The following is a 17,407-nucleotide window of genomic DNA, read 5'->3' on the forward strand; positions in this document are numbered from 1 at the left end:
TGTTCATTTCATATATTTCCTTGTGTGACAGTAATGGAAACACACATTAAAAATAAATATAAAAAAAGGTTGTGGCAGATTAGGACTTTTGCTCACAGTAATGTAGATTTGGAGTTTAAATGTTCATTTCTCACTGTCTTGTTTAACAAGCTATTGTCTGTGGAAATGCGTTCTTTGTGCACAGCAGAATTATACTGGAAATTTATTGCGATAAAAGATGTGTTTTTTGAAAGACTTCTGTCCTCCTTCTTGTCCCCTTGGCTTTTCTTTTGTAACAGAAGCTCCTGATCTTTATATATTTTCCTGAAAACATGCGTTAATTAATTGTAGTGGAAACTCATTGATGTTTTGCTCCATTCTGGAGTGCGGTTTCAAACAGCCGCGTTTTGGGGTTTCAGGGTCTCTAATGGGGATATCACACCTTGTTACATTTTAATACCAAAGACATCACCTGGATGAGCAGCAGCACATCCAGAGCAAGAAATCCAGGAGCTGTAAAGTGAACTTCTACATATCTTAATCTATTGTTCAAAGGCAGCAGGAACATACTGTAGCTGCAGAATGAAAGATGAGTGCTTCTTGTTCTTTTAAGCTCTCACAGATTTCACAGGAATCATCACAGTCAATCATTCCTCCCTTCAATCACTGTCTTGCTCTTTTTTCACTTCCACCTCTTTAGATGGGAGAGCATCTTACCCCCTTTCCCCCAAGCTTATCTGTCCTTTAGGTGTAATACCAATGTGTGTGTGTGTGTGTGTGTGTGTGTGTGTGTGTGTGTGTGTGTGTGTGTGTGTGTGTGTGTGTGTGTGTGTGTGTGTCCTCATGTCATTGTGATTAATAGCTCCTTTTGAACTGTGCCAGACTACAGGGCATTGTTAAGACAATCTCTAATGGCTCATCTCTTCTCTGGTGACTCGCTTCACAGAATCTGCCCACCTTTCTCCAGGGGTCACCACACACACACGCACACTTTAAACAGAGGAGCAAGTTGTCGCTCAAACCAGTGATCTGACATTAACCAGTGCATCTGTCTTTCTCCTCCTCCATCCATCCTGCCAGGCTGCTTTCACTGACACCCAGACACTTGAATATTTCCCCACAGTCGTATTTGAGGTTTCTCAGAAGCTTTCCCTAAATTATAGAACAAACTTCAGAGCTAAGCTACTCCCCTTTAATTGAACGAAAACAAGCAGCAGTGACAGTAGAAAATGTCAGAAATAAGAAAGTAGCAACACATAAAAACTCCAACTTTGTTTTTGACTTCTTTCTTCTCTGTCTTTTGTGCATCATAAAGGAATTATTGTTTCTAATTCAAAATGAGCAGTCTGTTTGCTGAGAAGCTCATAATCACTGTGGAGGTGTTGTGTGCCCGTACAAGATGCAAACAGAGCTCCTCTGAGCCTCCTTTTTGGTTTGTCTTCTTTCACAGGTTGTGCTGAAGAAAAGGGTCGCTCAGGGCCACGTTTGAAAATTTTGAAAGTTGATGAAAGAACGATGAAGGAAATAGTGAGGTTGCTACATATGTGAGATGAATAATTGAGTGTTGGAATTTGCAGACACTTGTTTATCAGTTGTCTGGTGTCTATTCTTTGTCACACATACAGTATGGGTGGACGTGGACGTGCACACAAATACACTGGACGTTTTGTGACATTATTAACACAAGGACAGGGATCTGCCTTAATCGAGCTCAGAGCATCACAACTGGTGGCAGAGAGCCCGTTTAGCATTATGTGAACACAGCCGACGTACACACAATGGTGCCAATTTAAATGCAAATTCTGACATTCCCATTGCGCAGCTTGACGATGGCTTCTTTTGCAAAAGCTGTGCTGCATCAGCCCAGATCTAAATGACCCACTAGCTGCAACATTGTACAACTCATCTGTTCATTTAGATGTTACATTATGAGAGAAAAACCCAAATAGGGAGACGGTTGCTGTGTTGATGCTGTGATTGTGTGACATGCAGTCCACTGGTGGATCAATCTTGCCTTCCCTTGCACTGTCATGTCCAACATCCCACAGCAATCCACACCTGGCTTCTGAGAGCAGGAGTGGTCGTTTGGTTCTCTGTATATGCAAGAAAGCACAGATGGTTTCCTGTGTTCTGTGCGTTCTCTCAGGCAGATCAGTGTTTCCACCCAACCTCAGAGCAGCAAGTGTTCCCTTAATGATGTGCAATAATCAGGCTGTTGATTGGCCCAGCCTTCCAAACTTATGGAGATTTGTGGCCCTCCAGTATGTTCCACAGGCTGGATAACAACAACACGAAATGGCAGAATAAACTGGAATTATATCACGTGTGCATCCTCTAGTGCTGTTTAACAACTCATTAATTCATTAACTCAAGGTCCAAGGTCAGCCAAGGTCCAAAATACAATCACGCAATGTTAAGCAACATAAAAATAAATAAATAAATAAAAAATTGCACCCCCCAAATACTCCATTTATAAGTACAGTATATTCCATTGTGTGAATATTTATGTTTTTTATGCTGATTACAAAGCTTTCTTGAGGGAGGGAGGTGGTGGCATAATGGTTTACACATTAGAATGCGATGGCTGCGATCCAGGTTCGCTTCTTGATTATAGCCACACTCCCAACTGGCACTCTTAACAACAGTGCTGGGGAGGAGTGAGAGACACGTGCCGTGTCCCATCTGGAAATAACCCTTAGGGCTTTCATTGGTTACCCACGTTAAATAAGAACTTTCATTACTTTCATTGAACCTTAAACTAGGTTCTGTTAAATAAACATTAGTATTACTGCATATGTACAAGTGGAACAGTTTATGGATGTCAAAACCATAGTCACATTTTATAGTCATATTTTATCCTACTCAAAAGAGAAGGTTGTCAAAGAGAGAATCTTCTCCACACCGCTCAGCGTGCTGCTCTCTTTGGAGTGACATCTCTGCTATTTTGGCATTGTGGGATAGCTTGCCAGACTACTGTCGCTGACCCAGTGCTGAATTTGCCGACATGAGAAGATGCTGTTGGATGAGTGTGAGTATTGACTTACGATCATTTAGGCGTAAAAACACACAAGATACACAAGTTCTTGTGCCAAATACACTCCTGATGTTTTTGTTACCCATGAAAATGCACTGTCATCGCAAATACAGCATTGTTTGGGAACTAATTTTTGCGCAGGAATTCATCAAGCACATCGGCCGTGGGCACGTACTAACACAGAATATACAAAAACTATATATTTGTTCCGCCAAAATGAGAGCGTCCACTTATAGCTTGCCATAAGCTAGTGGCACGTGTGAGAGTATGAATCTTCTCTTCTGGGCTGGTGAATCAGTCATTTTGTGTTTCTGTTTTTGGAGGTTTTGTTTTCAAACGAAGACAGAGAACACCTTTTCCCCCTTTATACAGTACATCAGTTGTTTATTTTAATGTCTTCAATTTAAACGCCACACACAACCACCTTAATTTTGAGTTACATTAAAGTTAGGAATAGGTTAAAGGTTAGGTTGAGTTTGTTTTCTGTATGATCCTTGGTTTTAACCCATCATTTAACCACACTTATACCATGATACAGTCAAGTCCATAAGTATGTGGACAGTGATACATTTTTGTTATTGTTACATTTATTTATTTTAAATTTTGCTGTTTGCAGTTGGGATTGTGTTACTTATTTTGTCTTGAATACATTGTGGAATTTTTCAGTATTCCTTCAGTATTGCTATTAATTTTTCATTCTGAAAAAAGGCAAATTGCAGTGTTGTATCAAGCAGGCAGGACTAAGAGCTGTCTGAAATAATGATTTCTTTAACTCTTTTTGGATTTTTCTGTGTAGGCTCTCAGTTGTCCAGGTGGTTTCCATAGTAGAGAAGCTTGAATCTTCGACTGGACTGGGTTGCTTGACGTGAGGACGTTTCGCTTCAAATCACAGAAGCTTCCTCAGCTAAAATTCTTGCTCTGGTAGTCTGACTTCTGTCTTGACTCTTGTAGAGAAGAATAAACCAGAAGCCAACAAAAGCTGGAGTTTTTAACCTAACCAGACCCCTCCTACCGAGAAGCCGACTGCTATAAGCTAGTGACTAAACAATAGCTCTAATTAGCACCTATTGTGCTCTGGTTAGCACTCTCCTAATGATGGGATGGAAGCCTCCCCTGATGGCTCCCTTGACGACTCTCCTGATGACGTGAATGACTCATTACCATGAACAAAAGACTGAAACTGCTTTGACCTGAGTACCCTATTGTAAACAGGGGACAAAGCGTGTCTGAGACCCACCCCCCGGTTAAGGCTGGGTTTCAGCTGTTTTACAAAGAATGCTTCCTTGACACCTCTCTCAAAATCTTGGTTTGAGAGAGAGAGAAGTCAGACTACCAGAGCAAGAATTTTAGCTGAGGAAGCTTCTGTGATTTGAAGTGAAACGTCCTCACGTCAAGCAACCCAGTCCAGTCGAAGAGTCAAGCTTCTTGTTGGATTGTAACACCACGTTTGAAAGCTGACCTCACCATAGTTATTCTTGTTATTGAGGTGTGTGCTAGATAAACAAATCTTATACCACAATGTTTGCCATCATTATTGCACACTGGGCCTCTTATCCAAGCTGGTTAGTGAATTTAGACGTTGAGCTGCACTTGACTGCAGTGGAGCCTCACTCCATCTGTGCTAATCCACTTTCCATCCATCTGAATAGGGGATTTACTATCGTGTTACATTTCTTGGGCAGGGCTTTTTCTCCAAGTCACCTTGTATTGATTTCCCAGGCAGTTCAATTCTCCAAGTTGTGCCATAAAAGGCAGTATATTCCTGTAAGGCATGTGTAAATGAAAAATCAACAGAGCAGTACACCACAGACGAGGCAAGATGGCATGTAGAGCTTTCCCCTTCCTCAGCATGTTTGAGAAGATCTGTAAAAACACATTATTTACATAAAACTTATTAAAATTACAATTTTGTCGAGATTTGCATGCCAGCCACCAGCTTTGGCCACCATTTCATCGAACGTACAACCAGCATATATCAGAAATGGAGAGACAACGGTTAGATTATGTAACTTAAAAAAATATGTCTCGTACTATTGGTGGGGATGTTATAAAGTTATGAATCCACAGATAAATATACAAATCTAATTTATTTTCTTCATCCTGCTCCTCAGGTTGGAGCAGGATGTCCTAATTTGTTTTTGTTTTTTTCTTTTTCTTCTGCCTGATGTTTCCTAAATGGGTGTTTGTTGATAGTAGTTCAAGCACAGAGCGGCTCATGGATTTATTGCAGTTTTAAAACAGTTTGACATGGATGATTGTTATTGAAACAACATACTACATATGCTCTTTGAAACAATATGAGCATTTGTAGTGTCTACTACATGATGTGAATTGCATAGAATGCAACACTTACACTTTACATATTAGATACACATTCATGCAGATTATGTCTTTCTAATTCAATGATGCCATCACATGTGCTTCTGTATGGCGTTGACATTTGATCAGTTCTGTCCAGAGTGGAACCACTTGATCCTTGACTAAGACACAAACCCTTCACCAGCTGTACTCCATACCAGAGTTAAACAGTTATCACCTTGATTCAAATGTCATGTGACCTGTAAAAACATGATATGAATTCATATCCGTGTTTAACCAGTAACCATAGGTGTACCTTCATCTAGTTTGTAAAAATATTCTAATTAAAACACTCAGAATATCCCCCGCATAAGCACTGGGCATAATTTCGATCTTGCGGGCTAAGCCCAACATTCTGGCCTATGCTTGACCTTGAATTTTAACTGAGGTTCATCATACTATGGAGCCATGTGTCCTTTATAACAACCAGCCAGGCAGGGAACCCGTCTATGTATTGCCATCTCTCAAAGGCAGCCATCTGTCAGCAGCCAAGTGAAAAATGGACATCTTTTTGGCTTTTTCCAGTTGCTGGAGTCCTCAACACTGAAGCACCTGCATACTAGATCATGCAGAGTAAAATGTGCCACATAGCCAAAATGTTGTAGCTGGCATTCCCTCACAGTGCAAGTGATACTCCTCATCTGAGGCCTCCACGTAGCCATTGGCTTGATGTAGTCATTCTAGCAGTACCCAAGAGTCATCCAAAGAGACCTAGTACTGAAGACACATCCAGTCATCTATTTAAATTCACTGGTTAGTGCCCATGTCTCACAACTAGGTTGTGTCACCTAAAATCCTAGACCCTTATTATCCTGCAAAGGTACTGCCATTGCCAAAAAGCTTTATGCAGAGACCTCATTACTAGATATGCTTTTCCTAGGCATCTCTTCAGCCTAAAGACAGAGGACCCAGAGACAGGAACTTCACTCCCGTGATAACTGAGGATGTAAACATATATATTATTTAATGATTTGAGCTAAAGTGATGAATTGCAGTACATTTTAAGTACACAAACACAACTAAAATAAGATCAGAGAAATAACTTTAATTTCGGTGCAATCTTATGAAACACATGTATGCATGGGAACAGAGATTTGTACGTGAATAATTATGAAGGCTTTCCCCTTTAAGAAGCATGGAATTTAGCAACACATTATATGTCCTTATTGTGGCCATGCAAAATGTCACTTTGAATAGGGCACCTTGGAACACTGTATAGATCACTGAGTCAATATCAGCCAATAATTGTTAAAGAAGCATACTGTGGGCTCTCTGCACACCCCACCCCAGAAGATGTTTTTTTCGATCATTGAAATTTCGAGAACAGTACTGTGTAATTCCCAAGCTATAACGTAGTTATGCTAATGAAGGGAACATTAGCTGACAAATCCAAGAGACAGTCTTAGCTGTTTAGCTTCACTACTGTGAGTAAAGGGAGCTTTGGGACATCTTGGACTCATACTGTATCTTTCTTTGGGTTACAACACAGATCTTTTGTTTGTCCTGTGAGGGAATGTTTCATTTTTGACTGTATATAGTACCTTTCTTACAAACCTTCAAAAGCCTTGTCGGTGCTGCTTTTGTCTCTGTTGCGTTTCCTTGTACAATAGCCTTTTTGCCACTCTAGCGCTCACTCTCTCATGCTTTGTTGGCAAGTTTGTTGCTACCATCTCACAACCTGGACTAATAAGGTGAATGTTGCTTACTCTGTCAGTCTTTTCACTCAGAATTGCCACCACACGCCTTCTCAGGCAGGTTATTAACAGATCCAGACCACATATCTCTTTCTGCATTGCTCTACTTCTTTTCCTTGTGCTCCTTCTGTTCTCCTCTCCATCACTTAGACCTTTTCAGTTCTCACTCACTTATATGTCCTTTGCATTGCCTTTTCTCATGATTAATCAGTGGCTCTCACCTCTCTTGGCTTCTTTCGCTTGCTTTTTTACCTAACTTTTCTCCATGACAAATCTGAGTCATCCTAATCTCGTCCTCACCTTCGTCTCTTCACTTGTCTTCCAGAGGGTACCCAGATGACCCCATTGAGGTGGAGCTGATTGATGAGCGTCACCCTTATATTCATGGCATCTATTCCGCACCACTGGCCCAGCCAGAGAGGGGCAGCATGGCCAGCCTCGATCGCATGGGAGGTCGACGCTCACCCTCGATTGACAGCATTCGTAAAGACCCACGGTGGCGTGACCCAGACCTACCCGAGGTCATTGCCATGTTAGGCCACCCCATTGACCCAGTTAAGTCAAATGCGGCTGCTTACTTGCAGCATTTGTGCTATGAAAATGACAAGATTAAGAAGGATGTACGTCAGCTGAAGGGGATTCCGGTTCTGGTGGGGCTGTTGGACCACCCTAAATCTGAAGTTCACCGTAAAGCTTGTGGTGCCCTGCGTAATATATCCTATGGCAAGGACAATGACAACAAAGTGGCCATCAAGAACTGTGATGGCATCCCAGCTCTCATACGCTTACTGAGGAAGACCAATGACATGGAGGTCCGCGAGCTCATCACAGGTAAAAAACAAACAAACAACATTTTAATATTTTTGATTCTCCTCTTATGCAAATGAATTCATGTTAGCAATTGTCTGAGTACCTAAATTACTAAACAGTGAACCAGCACTGTGTGATTAGGACTGCATGAATGTGAAAGATCAGCTGGATAGGATGTTGAGCACCCATTTCAAACTTTTTAGCCCTGTCTCAATGAAGGGCTTTTTTCTGAGTGTCACCTTGTTTTTTCAGTTACTTTAAATGAGAGCAGAACATATACGGCTGCAAGGAGCTGCCTCCAGGAAAAATTTCTGCACCCACCATATTTTCACTGCTTTGTTGTTGTTTTTGTGTGTGTGTGTGTGTGTGTTTTCATAGCGTTTTTCTGTGTTTCTGTATACAGTCAGCTGATTTGTCACATAAAATCTATTACAAAAGAGAGAAAAAACTAATCTGTGATAGCCGATTGGACAGGTGCCATGTTCCTGCTGACAGTGAGTGCTTTTTATCGCTATACATTATAAGCTAGTTGTTAGTTGTTTATTGTTTTCATAGAAGCAAATCCTATGAAGAGTGCTTTTCCCTTAAAGGTATGCACCCTTTAAAATTTCAGTAAGCTGACAAAATTTTGTTTATACTGAAATGTAGGTTTAATTTTGAAGCATGTTTCAAAATTACAACTCTTTTTTATAAAGTGAACATAGTTATCTTGGGGTGGGGTGGGGGTGGGGGGGGATTCCATAATGAATATTTTATTTTCCTTGTAATGCCATCTGCAGGAGTTAGTGCGTCCATGAGATTTTTGAAAAGACTGGATGTTACCTTTGACCTCACATTCACATAGCATGCACACTGACGTCTGTGAGATGTAAATAACTTCAGAGGTGTTACCTGGTTACAAAAAGAGCATCTTTAGTTTTAGAAGTGTTTATTCTGTGTTTCAGCATTTCCCATAATGCCCCTGGCGCCCCACTGCGGTTCCCAGAATGCACCGCGGCACTGGCAGAGTTCCGTTGTCTCACAGCACATGTAAACAATGGCAGAGTGAGGATGTGGATGGCGCTCATTTAAGCTGTGGTCACAACCCGCCGTACTTGCACGTGCGTGCAGTCTACTTGCAAAAACGTGGGCTAAATTTGGAGATCCGTATGTCTTAAGTACTGCTTCAGTACGAATTTAGGAGCATGCAGACACGCCGTAGAGGTTTTAGTGCATGCAGAACTTTCGCTGCGGTCAGGCTGCGGATTCACCAGCAGTACAGATGACGCACGCTGTGAGTACTGCCTCAGTACGGATTCAAAGCAGCACACAATTAACCAAATCCGTACGTAGGCAGTACGGATTATGGCACTCACCACATACTATGGAGGCCGACAGACTTGCATGCACGACGCAGCTTCTCACTTGAACTTGGACTTTATTTCCAAACTTCAGCAACACAGACACTCCACAGCTTCAGTCTGTTAACTAGCTGTAACTTTTTGAGGCAAGTAAACACTCGTACAACTGACCGCTGCAGGCTGGACATGCTCATGCATCGCCGACGCCAAAAAACACCTGCCGCCCCGGTCCCGCTCATAAAAAAGAAAAGCTGACCCCACACACACACACACACACACACTGCTTTATTGTCAAGTCTCTTTATTGTTACACTCCTAGAGACGTGCGGTGAACGTACTCCCTCCCTCCTCTTGCTATTGCCTCCGTACGTTTTCACAAAAACGTAGTGGCCGTGGCATCCGCAGAAAACGTATGGTGAAAAAAAACGCACGGTGAGTTGTGACCCGGGCTTTAGCGAGTTCACGGGCGATTATGATGATGAGATGTTCTCCCAAGTTGAGAGGGTTTTACTAGAGGAGGTGAAGCAGTGCAGCAGGTGGTTGCAGTGTTAAAACTGTTATTTGATCATTCCAACTTGTGGACCAATTACAGGAATTTGGGACAGTTTATCATCACCCATTAAATTGTAGAAGAAAAGAAACAGACAATAATTTAATTAATTTACCTCATTAACATTTGTTGACCTTCTGCAGCACTGTCAATCTTTTATCCTTGTTAAATGTAAAATGTCTGTTTTGTCCTTCTTCCTGTGGCTGGGGGTAAAAGCTGACATTTTTTTTACTTTTGACGGCAAGTGCCGTTGTGTGCTGCTGGCAAAAAACAAACAAAAAACAAAAACAATAATCGTGTAGTTACAACAAAAGGAATCTGTTCATTTATCTCCATTCAGATGAAGCATTTTGTGCGCGCGTGTGTGTGTTCAAATTGAACTATTTAATTTAAGCTTTATTTAACCAGGTTAGTTCCATTGAGATCGATGCCTCTTTTGCAAGGGAGACCTTGACAATTATAACGTTTCCAATTCACCTAACCTGCATGTCTTTAAATGTAGGAGGAAGCCGGATCAGCTGGAGGGAACCCACACAAACACGGAGAGAACATGCAAACTCCACACATGGGAATCGAACCCATGACCTTCTTGCTGTGAGGCAACAGTGCTAACCACTGAGCCACCATGCTGCCCAAATACACCAACTTGACACATGCACATTTACAAGCCAATCACTGTCAAGTGTGGGGAGACACAGTGTATACAGATGATGGTGTCAGGATGTAAACACGTCACGAAGCGTTCTTGAGTCCAACCGCAAACTTGCAATGTGAAGCTAAACTAACCAAACATATACAAACAATAACTTGTGTTTGGACCTTGTTCCACATTTGCAGGTGTGAAAATGCTCTTGAACTGACTGACAACTTGTAATTGTAAAGTCTACTCAAGTATAGCATACATTAAATTGCATTAATCCAGTTTACTTAAAGCAAAAGTGTAAATCATTGTTTCAGCATGAGGCAAAGAAAAACTAGGATTAATGTTGGCAATATTATATAAACCGAAAAATGTTCTTTCAGTAAAGTATCCAATAAGTGCAGTAAAGTTTCGAGTATTGTTTACTGTTTCCTCATAGCTAACAATAACTGTATTTTCTATTTTATTTAAAAATAGAAAGTTGCACAACATTCTCTTCATTAATGCAGCCAAGCAAGACTCTCATTACCTAACACTGTTCACACTCTGTACCTGCCTGACGCAAAATCATCAATATTGGACGCAAGATATGAAATGTACACAACATCTGTGAGACACATGCCACAGGCGTGACTGCACGGGACAAAAATCGTTCAAAAATCAATTCTTAGAATAATGTCTCTGTTTTCTTTCATTCTCCTTGCTGCTGTTAGCGAGTCACTGTGTTTGTTCCTCCATCTCCTGTCTGCAGGAGGGAGGGTGGGGGGGTTCAGTCTGCTGTGTGGTTGAGCGTAGATCTGTAAAGCCCACTAATATGGACATGAGCCTGCATCCCTCTGTCCAGCATGTTTGGAAGAATAAATGGAATTGGTTCCATTACATTACATTACATTACTTAGATTTTTCTTATGAACTAGGAACCTAAAAGCCAACACGTACTGAACCACATTTGTGTTTAATGAATGTGCATCTAAGAAGGCAACGGCACTTATTACCAAGGCTTTGAACCGGTTCATGGAACAAAAACCAGAAGCCTTTGGTATTTTCCTAAGAACAAAAACAAAACCAGAAACTTTAGATTTTTTTTATATTTTGGAACAGAACCGTTTATGTAAAATTATTATAAGCGGTTATTACAGGTGAGCCCTGTTAACTCACACACGCGTACGTCGCGATTCAGCTTTACTCGCGGTCAAGTTAAGACCCCGAAAATTTTGACTACTTATAAAAGTCAGTTTTGATTTAACTGCTTTTGAGAGGGATCATCAGTGTGGATGATTCTGGATGATGATTTCTTCTTCCTCCTCCGGCTGCTGCAGGTCAGCAATGAGGACGAGGGATTCTGTGTGAAAGATTCCTCATGATTTATGTAGCAGGTGTGTATGTGTGGCAGGCACCTGTATAAATTCTGGCCCAATCTGAACCGGCAGTAAGGATCTAAAAAGTCGCACCCAAAAACTTGAATCCTCATAAATCTTCCGCACTCTGACGAAGCCGTCATCGCTGACCTGCAACAGCCAGAGGAGGAAGCCACGGACCCACTCCAGATGAAAAAATCACCACCATCCAGGAAGGATTCACTCTTCAAATGGTCGAAACTATTATAGTCTGGCAAGGTAAGCTGATTTTAATTTTTGTGGTCAACTTAATTAACTCACAGTTTCAGATAACTCGTGGTCCGATTTTGTAGACCCCAACTCGCATGAGTTAACAGTCTGTACTGTTATTTATTTTGTTCTTGAAGAGGTTACTGTTTACAGTGATCCAGTGAGAATGTCAGGCTCCATTCATGTGCTACACCTAAACATTTGATGGCGGTAATGCGCTGTGTCAGTTTGCAAACCGCCAGTCAACTCGACAAGAAGAAGACCCAGTGAGGTTCACTTCCAAAGCACCATATCCTGTGTTTCACGCTGAGTAGACAAACATCAAGAGACTTCTTTAAAGACACTGCATTTATTCAGGTCATTATTATGATTTTCTTTTCTTTCTTTTTTCCTGGTGGATCAAATGGGATTTATTTTGGGGGAGGTGATGGTCTAGTGGTTAAGCGTTGGGCTTCAGAACAGAGGATCCTCGGTTCATATCCCAGCCTGACCAGAAAATCACTAAGGGCCCTTGGGCAAGGTCCTTAATCCCGGTGTGTAGTGGGCACCTTGCATGGCAGCAGTCTGACATTGCGGTGAATGTGAGGCATTTGATGTATAAAGCCCTTTGAGCGTCTGATGCAGATGGAAAAGTGCTATATAAATGCAGTCCATTTACCATTTGAAGATACATCAGTTGGCTCAGCGTCAGCGGGAATATAGTTCAACTTTTAAAATAACTTATTTTTCTTGTTGACGGGACAAAGTGCTGGAGGTTTTTTTTGGTTCAGGCTGAAAAACACATCCGGAGCCGAAAAACACTGAGGGACTTCTTTAAAAATGCTGCGTTTCTTCAGTAATTCCCACGATAAGGAATTAAATTATTTCCCAGACGTCATCTTCCAAAACCAGAAAATCTTATCGTCAGGCTGTGATGATGAATCTGGTTTAAACAATGTAACAGGTCAGATTAAAACTTTATACACTCAACAAAAATATAAACGCAACACTTTTGGTTTTGCTCCCATTTTGTATGAGATGAACTCAAAGATCTAAAACTTTTTCCACATACACAATATCACCATTTCCCTCAAATATTGTTCACAAACCAGTCGAAATCTGTGATAGTTAGCACTTCTCCTTTGCTGAGATAATCCATCCCACCTCACAGGTGTGCCATACCAAGATGCTGATTAGACACCATGATTAGTGCACAGGTGTGCCTTAGACTGCCCACAATAAAAGGCCACTCTGAAAGGTGCAGTTTTATCACACAGCACAATGCCACACATGTCGCAAGATTTGAGGGAGCGTGCAATTGGCATGCTGACAGCAGGAATGTCAACCAGAGCTGTTGCTCGTGTATTGAATGTTCATTTCTCTACCATAAGCCATCTCCAAAGGCGTTTCAGAGAATTTGGCAGTACATCCAACCAGCCTCACAACCGCAGACCACGTGTAACCACACCAGCCCAGGACCTCCACATCCAGCATGTTCACCTCCAAGATCGTCTGAGACCAGCCACTCGGACAGCTGCTGGAACAATCGGTTTGCATAACCAAAGAATTTCTGCACAAACTGTCAGAAACCATCTCAGGGAAGCTCATCTGCATGCTCGTCCTCCTCATCAGGGTCTCGACCTGACTCCAGTTCATCGTCGTAACCAACTTGAGTGGGCAAATGCTCACATTCGCTGGCGTTTGGCACGTTGGAGAGGTGTTCTCTTCACGGATGATGCGAAGGAGATGTGTTGCACTGCATGAGGCAAATGGTGGTCCCACCAGATACTGACTGGTATCCCCCCCCAGTAAAACAAAACTGCACCTTTCAGAGTGGCCTTTTATTGTGGACAGTCTAAGGCACACCTGTGCACTAATCATGGTGTCTAATCAGCATCTTGATATGGCACACCTGTGAGGTGGGATGAATTATCACAGCAAAGGAGAAGTGCTCACTATCACAGATTTCGACTGGTTTGTGAACAATATTTGAGGGAAATGGTGATATTGTGTATGTGGAAAAAGTTTTAGATCTTTGAGTTCATCTCATACAAAATGGGAGCAAAACCAAAAGTGTTGCGTTTATATTTTTGTTGAGTATATTTACTCAGTGTATGAATGGTTTTAATATTTTAAACAGTCGGACTGAATGAATGATCATGTGAGGACTGAAGCTTTAGCTTTAACTGCTGAGCCAATCAATGGACAGCAGTGGGTTAAGGCTGACTTCATTATTTTGGTCTGCATGGCTGAGAGCAACACAGCACCTTGTCTTTTAAAAATACACAGACACACTGCTTTGTTTTAAATATGCAGTAAGTCTATTTCAGGTGATCAGCATGGACCCTCTTTTTAAAGCCATTGTAGAGAAGCTTGAATCTTCGACTGGACTGGGTTGCTTGACGTGAGGACGTTTCGCTTCAAATCACCGAAGCTTCCTCAGCTAAAATTCTTGCTCTGGTAGTCTGACTTCTGTCTTGACTCTTGTAGAGAAGAAATGAGAGCCTACACAGAAACTATAAGCCATTATTTTACTGAGTGTCCTGCTTCTGCTGCCTGTTACAAAACGCTGTATTGTCTTCTTCATTTTTCATAGGAGTGCTCCAGTGCCACATATAGGTTTCTCATATACAGTGTCTCATTTTCAGTGTCCCACAGCTGACATGGAATGGTATTAAACTGTTCTGGAATTATATTTTTTTGTTGTAAGTGGTTTGGGAATGCCATTTTCTGGGTGGAGCCCACATCCTGACATGTTAACATACCATTTCTGTTTGGAATGAACTAGTTGTGAAAAAAAATTCTGGTTCAAAGTCCTGGTTATTAGACATTGCACACCACTCGACTAGCCAAAACTAAATAAGCAATAAACATACTGCAGAGTAAACTCGAATGACAAACATTTAATGAAAAAAAGTTTCTGTATAGATACTGTGCATAGATTTTTGAACCCAGCAGAAAACATTACATTCATCCAATATTAATGTGTTTCTAACATTTTAGCTGTTCTTTATAGCTAATATATAACAACAAATGACATGAAATATGACAAAATAATGAATTATGAAGTATACATCATATTTCAATTAAATTTGCTCAAGCTGTGGCTCTTACAGTAGATAAAAACATTAACAAATCTTGGCTCCTTCTTCCTTCAGCTACTCCTGTTAGGGGTCACCATAGCAGATCAATCATTTCCATCTCACCCTCTGGAACTTCTTCTGTCACACCACCCACCTGCATGTCCGCCCTCACCACATCCATAAACCTCCTCTTTGGCCTCCCTCTTCTCCTCGTGCCTGGTGGCTCCATCCTCAGCATCCTTCTCCCTGTATACCCTGGGTTCCTTCTCTGCACATGTCCAAACCATCTCAATGTTGCCTTTCTGACTTTGTCTCCAAGTCGTCCCACCTGAGCTGTCCCTCTAATATGATCATTCCTATTATGAACATATCAGAGGGTCTGCTTATTTAGGGTCTGGTCCCTTCTCTGCCACTGACCAACGCAGCGTCTACACCTGGAGTTGAAACCATATTGCTGTTCACAGATCTTCACCTGTTTTCTTACCCTAGCTTCTACTACTCTTTCTCATAACTTTCATGCTGTGGCTGATCAACTTTATGCCTCTGTAGTTACTGTGGTTCTGTACATCACTCTTGTTCTTAAAAACAGGAAGCAACACACTTTGTCTCCACTCCTCAGGCATCTTCTCACTTTCCAAGATTTTATCAAACAATCCAGTTAGAAACTCCACTGCAACCCACAAATACCATCAATAAATGAATGGCTTGATATCATATATGACATTTTCAAACTAGAGAGAATAACATTCAATATTAGATTACAAGACAAGTTTGAAGACCGATGGAAGCGGTGGATTGAGTTTATTACAACCACTGGACCAGATTTTATTTAACTTCTCAGAGATTGTATTTCATTTTTTGTATTTATGTAATCTTGTATCTACATCATTGGCACACCCTCTGTGTTACATGTTACTTGGAAAATGTTTATTTTTCTGCAAAAATTGAAAATAAAGAATTAAAAAAAAAGAAACTCCACTGCAGTCTCTCCTAGTCATTTCCATGCCTCCGCTGGAATGTCATCTGGACCAACTGCCTTTCCACTCTTCATCCTCTTCATAGCTGCCCTCACTTCATTCTTACTAATCTCTTGCACTTCCTGATTTACTCTCTTCACATCATCCAGCCTTTTCTTTCTCTCATTTTCTTTATTCATCAGCTCCTCAAAATATTCCCTCCACCTTCTCAACACACTCTCCTCAGTTGTCAGCACATTACCATCTACATCTTTTACCACCCTGCTGCACATCCTTTCCAGCTCTGTCCCTCTGCCTGGCCAATCAGTACAAGTCATTTTTCTCCTTTGTTACTATTAAACCTCTTGTACAGCTCACTAAATGCTTTTTCTTTAGCTTTTGCCACTTCTCTTTTTGCCTTGCTGCATCTCCTTTTACTCCTGTCTACTTCCTTCGTCTCTGATTATCACAATTCTTTTTCATCAACCTCTTTCTCCTCATTCTTTCTTGGAAATCTTCGTTCCACCACCAGGTCTCCTTGTCTCCCTTCCACTGTTCACATGTCACACCCAGTGCCTTCCTATTTGTCTCCCTCACCACATCTGCAGTACTTTTCCAGTTGTCCAAAATTGCTTCCCCTCCGTCCAGTGCCTCTCTCACCTGCTCACTGAATTTCACACAACACTCTTCCTCCTTCAGCTTCCACCATCTGATCCTTTGCTTTGTTCTTCTTCTTCACCTCTAAAGTCATCCTACAAAACACCATCCTAAGTTGTCTGGCTACACTCTCTCCTGCCACCACCTTACAGTCTCTAATTTCTTTTAGCTTGCATCTCCTACACAGAATGTAGTCCACCTGTGTGCACCTCCCTCCACTCTTATGTCACCCTGTGCTCCTCCCTTTAATTACAAATCTTGAATTACTTGATTTTATTGTGCTTCACTTTAACAATTTTTCAGACAATTCTGAACTTGCAAAAAGAATAACTAGACCCAACACCTGTTTCATTTCAAAAGACCTGCAGCATTGTGAATTTATTTTTGTTTAGGTACCTTTTTCATTTATAAAAACCACCTAATGGTAAATGGACTGCATTTATATAGCGCTTTTCCATCTGAATCAGATGCTCAAAGCGCTTTACAATTATGCCTCACATTCACCCCGATGTCAGGGTGCTGCCATACAAGACACTCACTACACACCGGGAGCAATAGGGGATTAAAGGCCTTGCCCAAGGGCCCTTAGTGATTTTCCAGTCAGGTGGGGATTTGAACCCATGATCTTCTGGACTCATGCCCAACACCTTAGCCACTAGACCATCACCTCCCCTAATCTAATCTTAGATACACTTTGCTTTCATGGCATCATTTGCCACC

General features: G+C 41.5%; 1 protein-coding gene across 13 annotated transcripts in view; it reads left to right on the forward strand.

Moving 5' to 3' along the window:
- Window positions 1-17,407, forward strand: part of arvcfb (ARVCF delta catenin family member b) — an 865,966-nt gene that overhangs the window by 668,709 nt on the left and 179,850 nt on the right. For all 13 annotated transcript variants that reach the window (XM_034171110.1, XM_034171100.1, XM_034171112.1 and 10 more), the window contains one exon: window positions 7,391-7,896. In XM_034171110.1, coding sequence (XP_034027001.1) covers window positions 7,391-7,896 — 506 coding nt within the window. The remainder of the gene's footprint in view (window positions 1-7,390; window positions 7,897-17,407) is intronic.

The sequence above is a fragment of the Thalassophryne amazonica genome, chromosome 5, assembly GCF_902500255.1.
Source record: "Thalassophryne amazonica chromosome 5, fThaAma1.1, whole genome shotgun sequence".
Lineage (NCBI taxonomy): Eukaryota > Metazoa > Chordata > Actinopteri > Batrachoidiformes > Batrachoididae > Thalassophryne > Thalassophryne amazonica.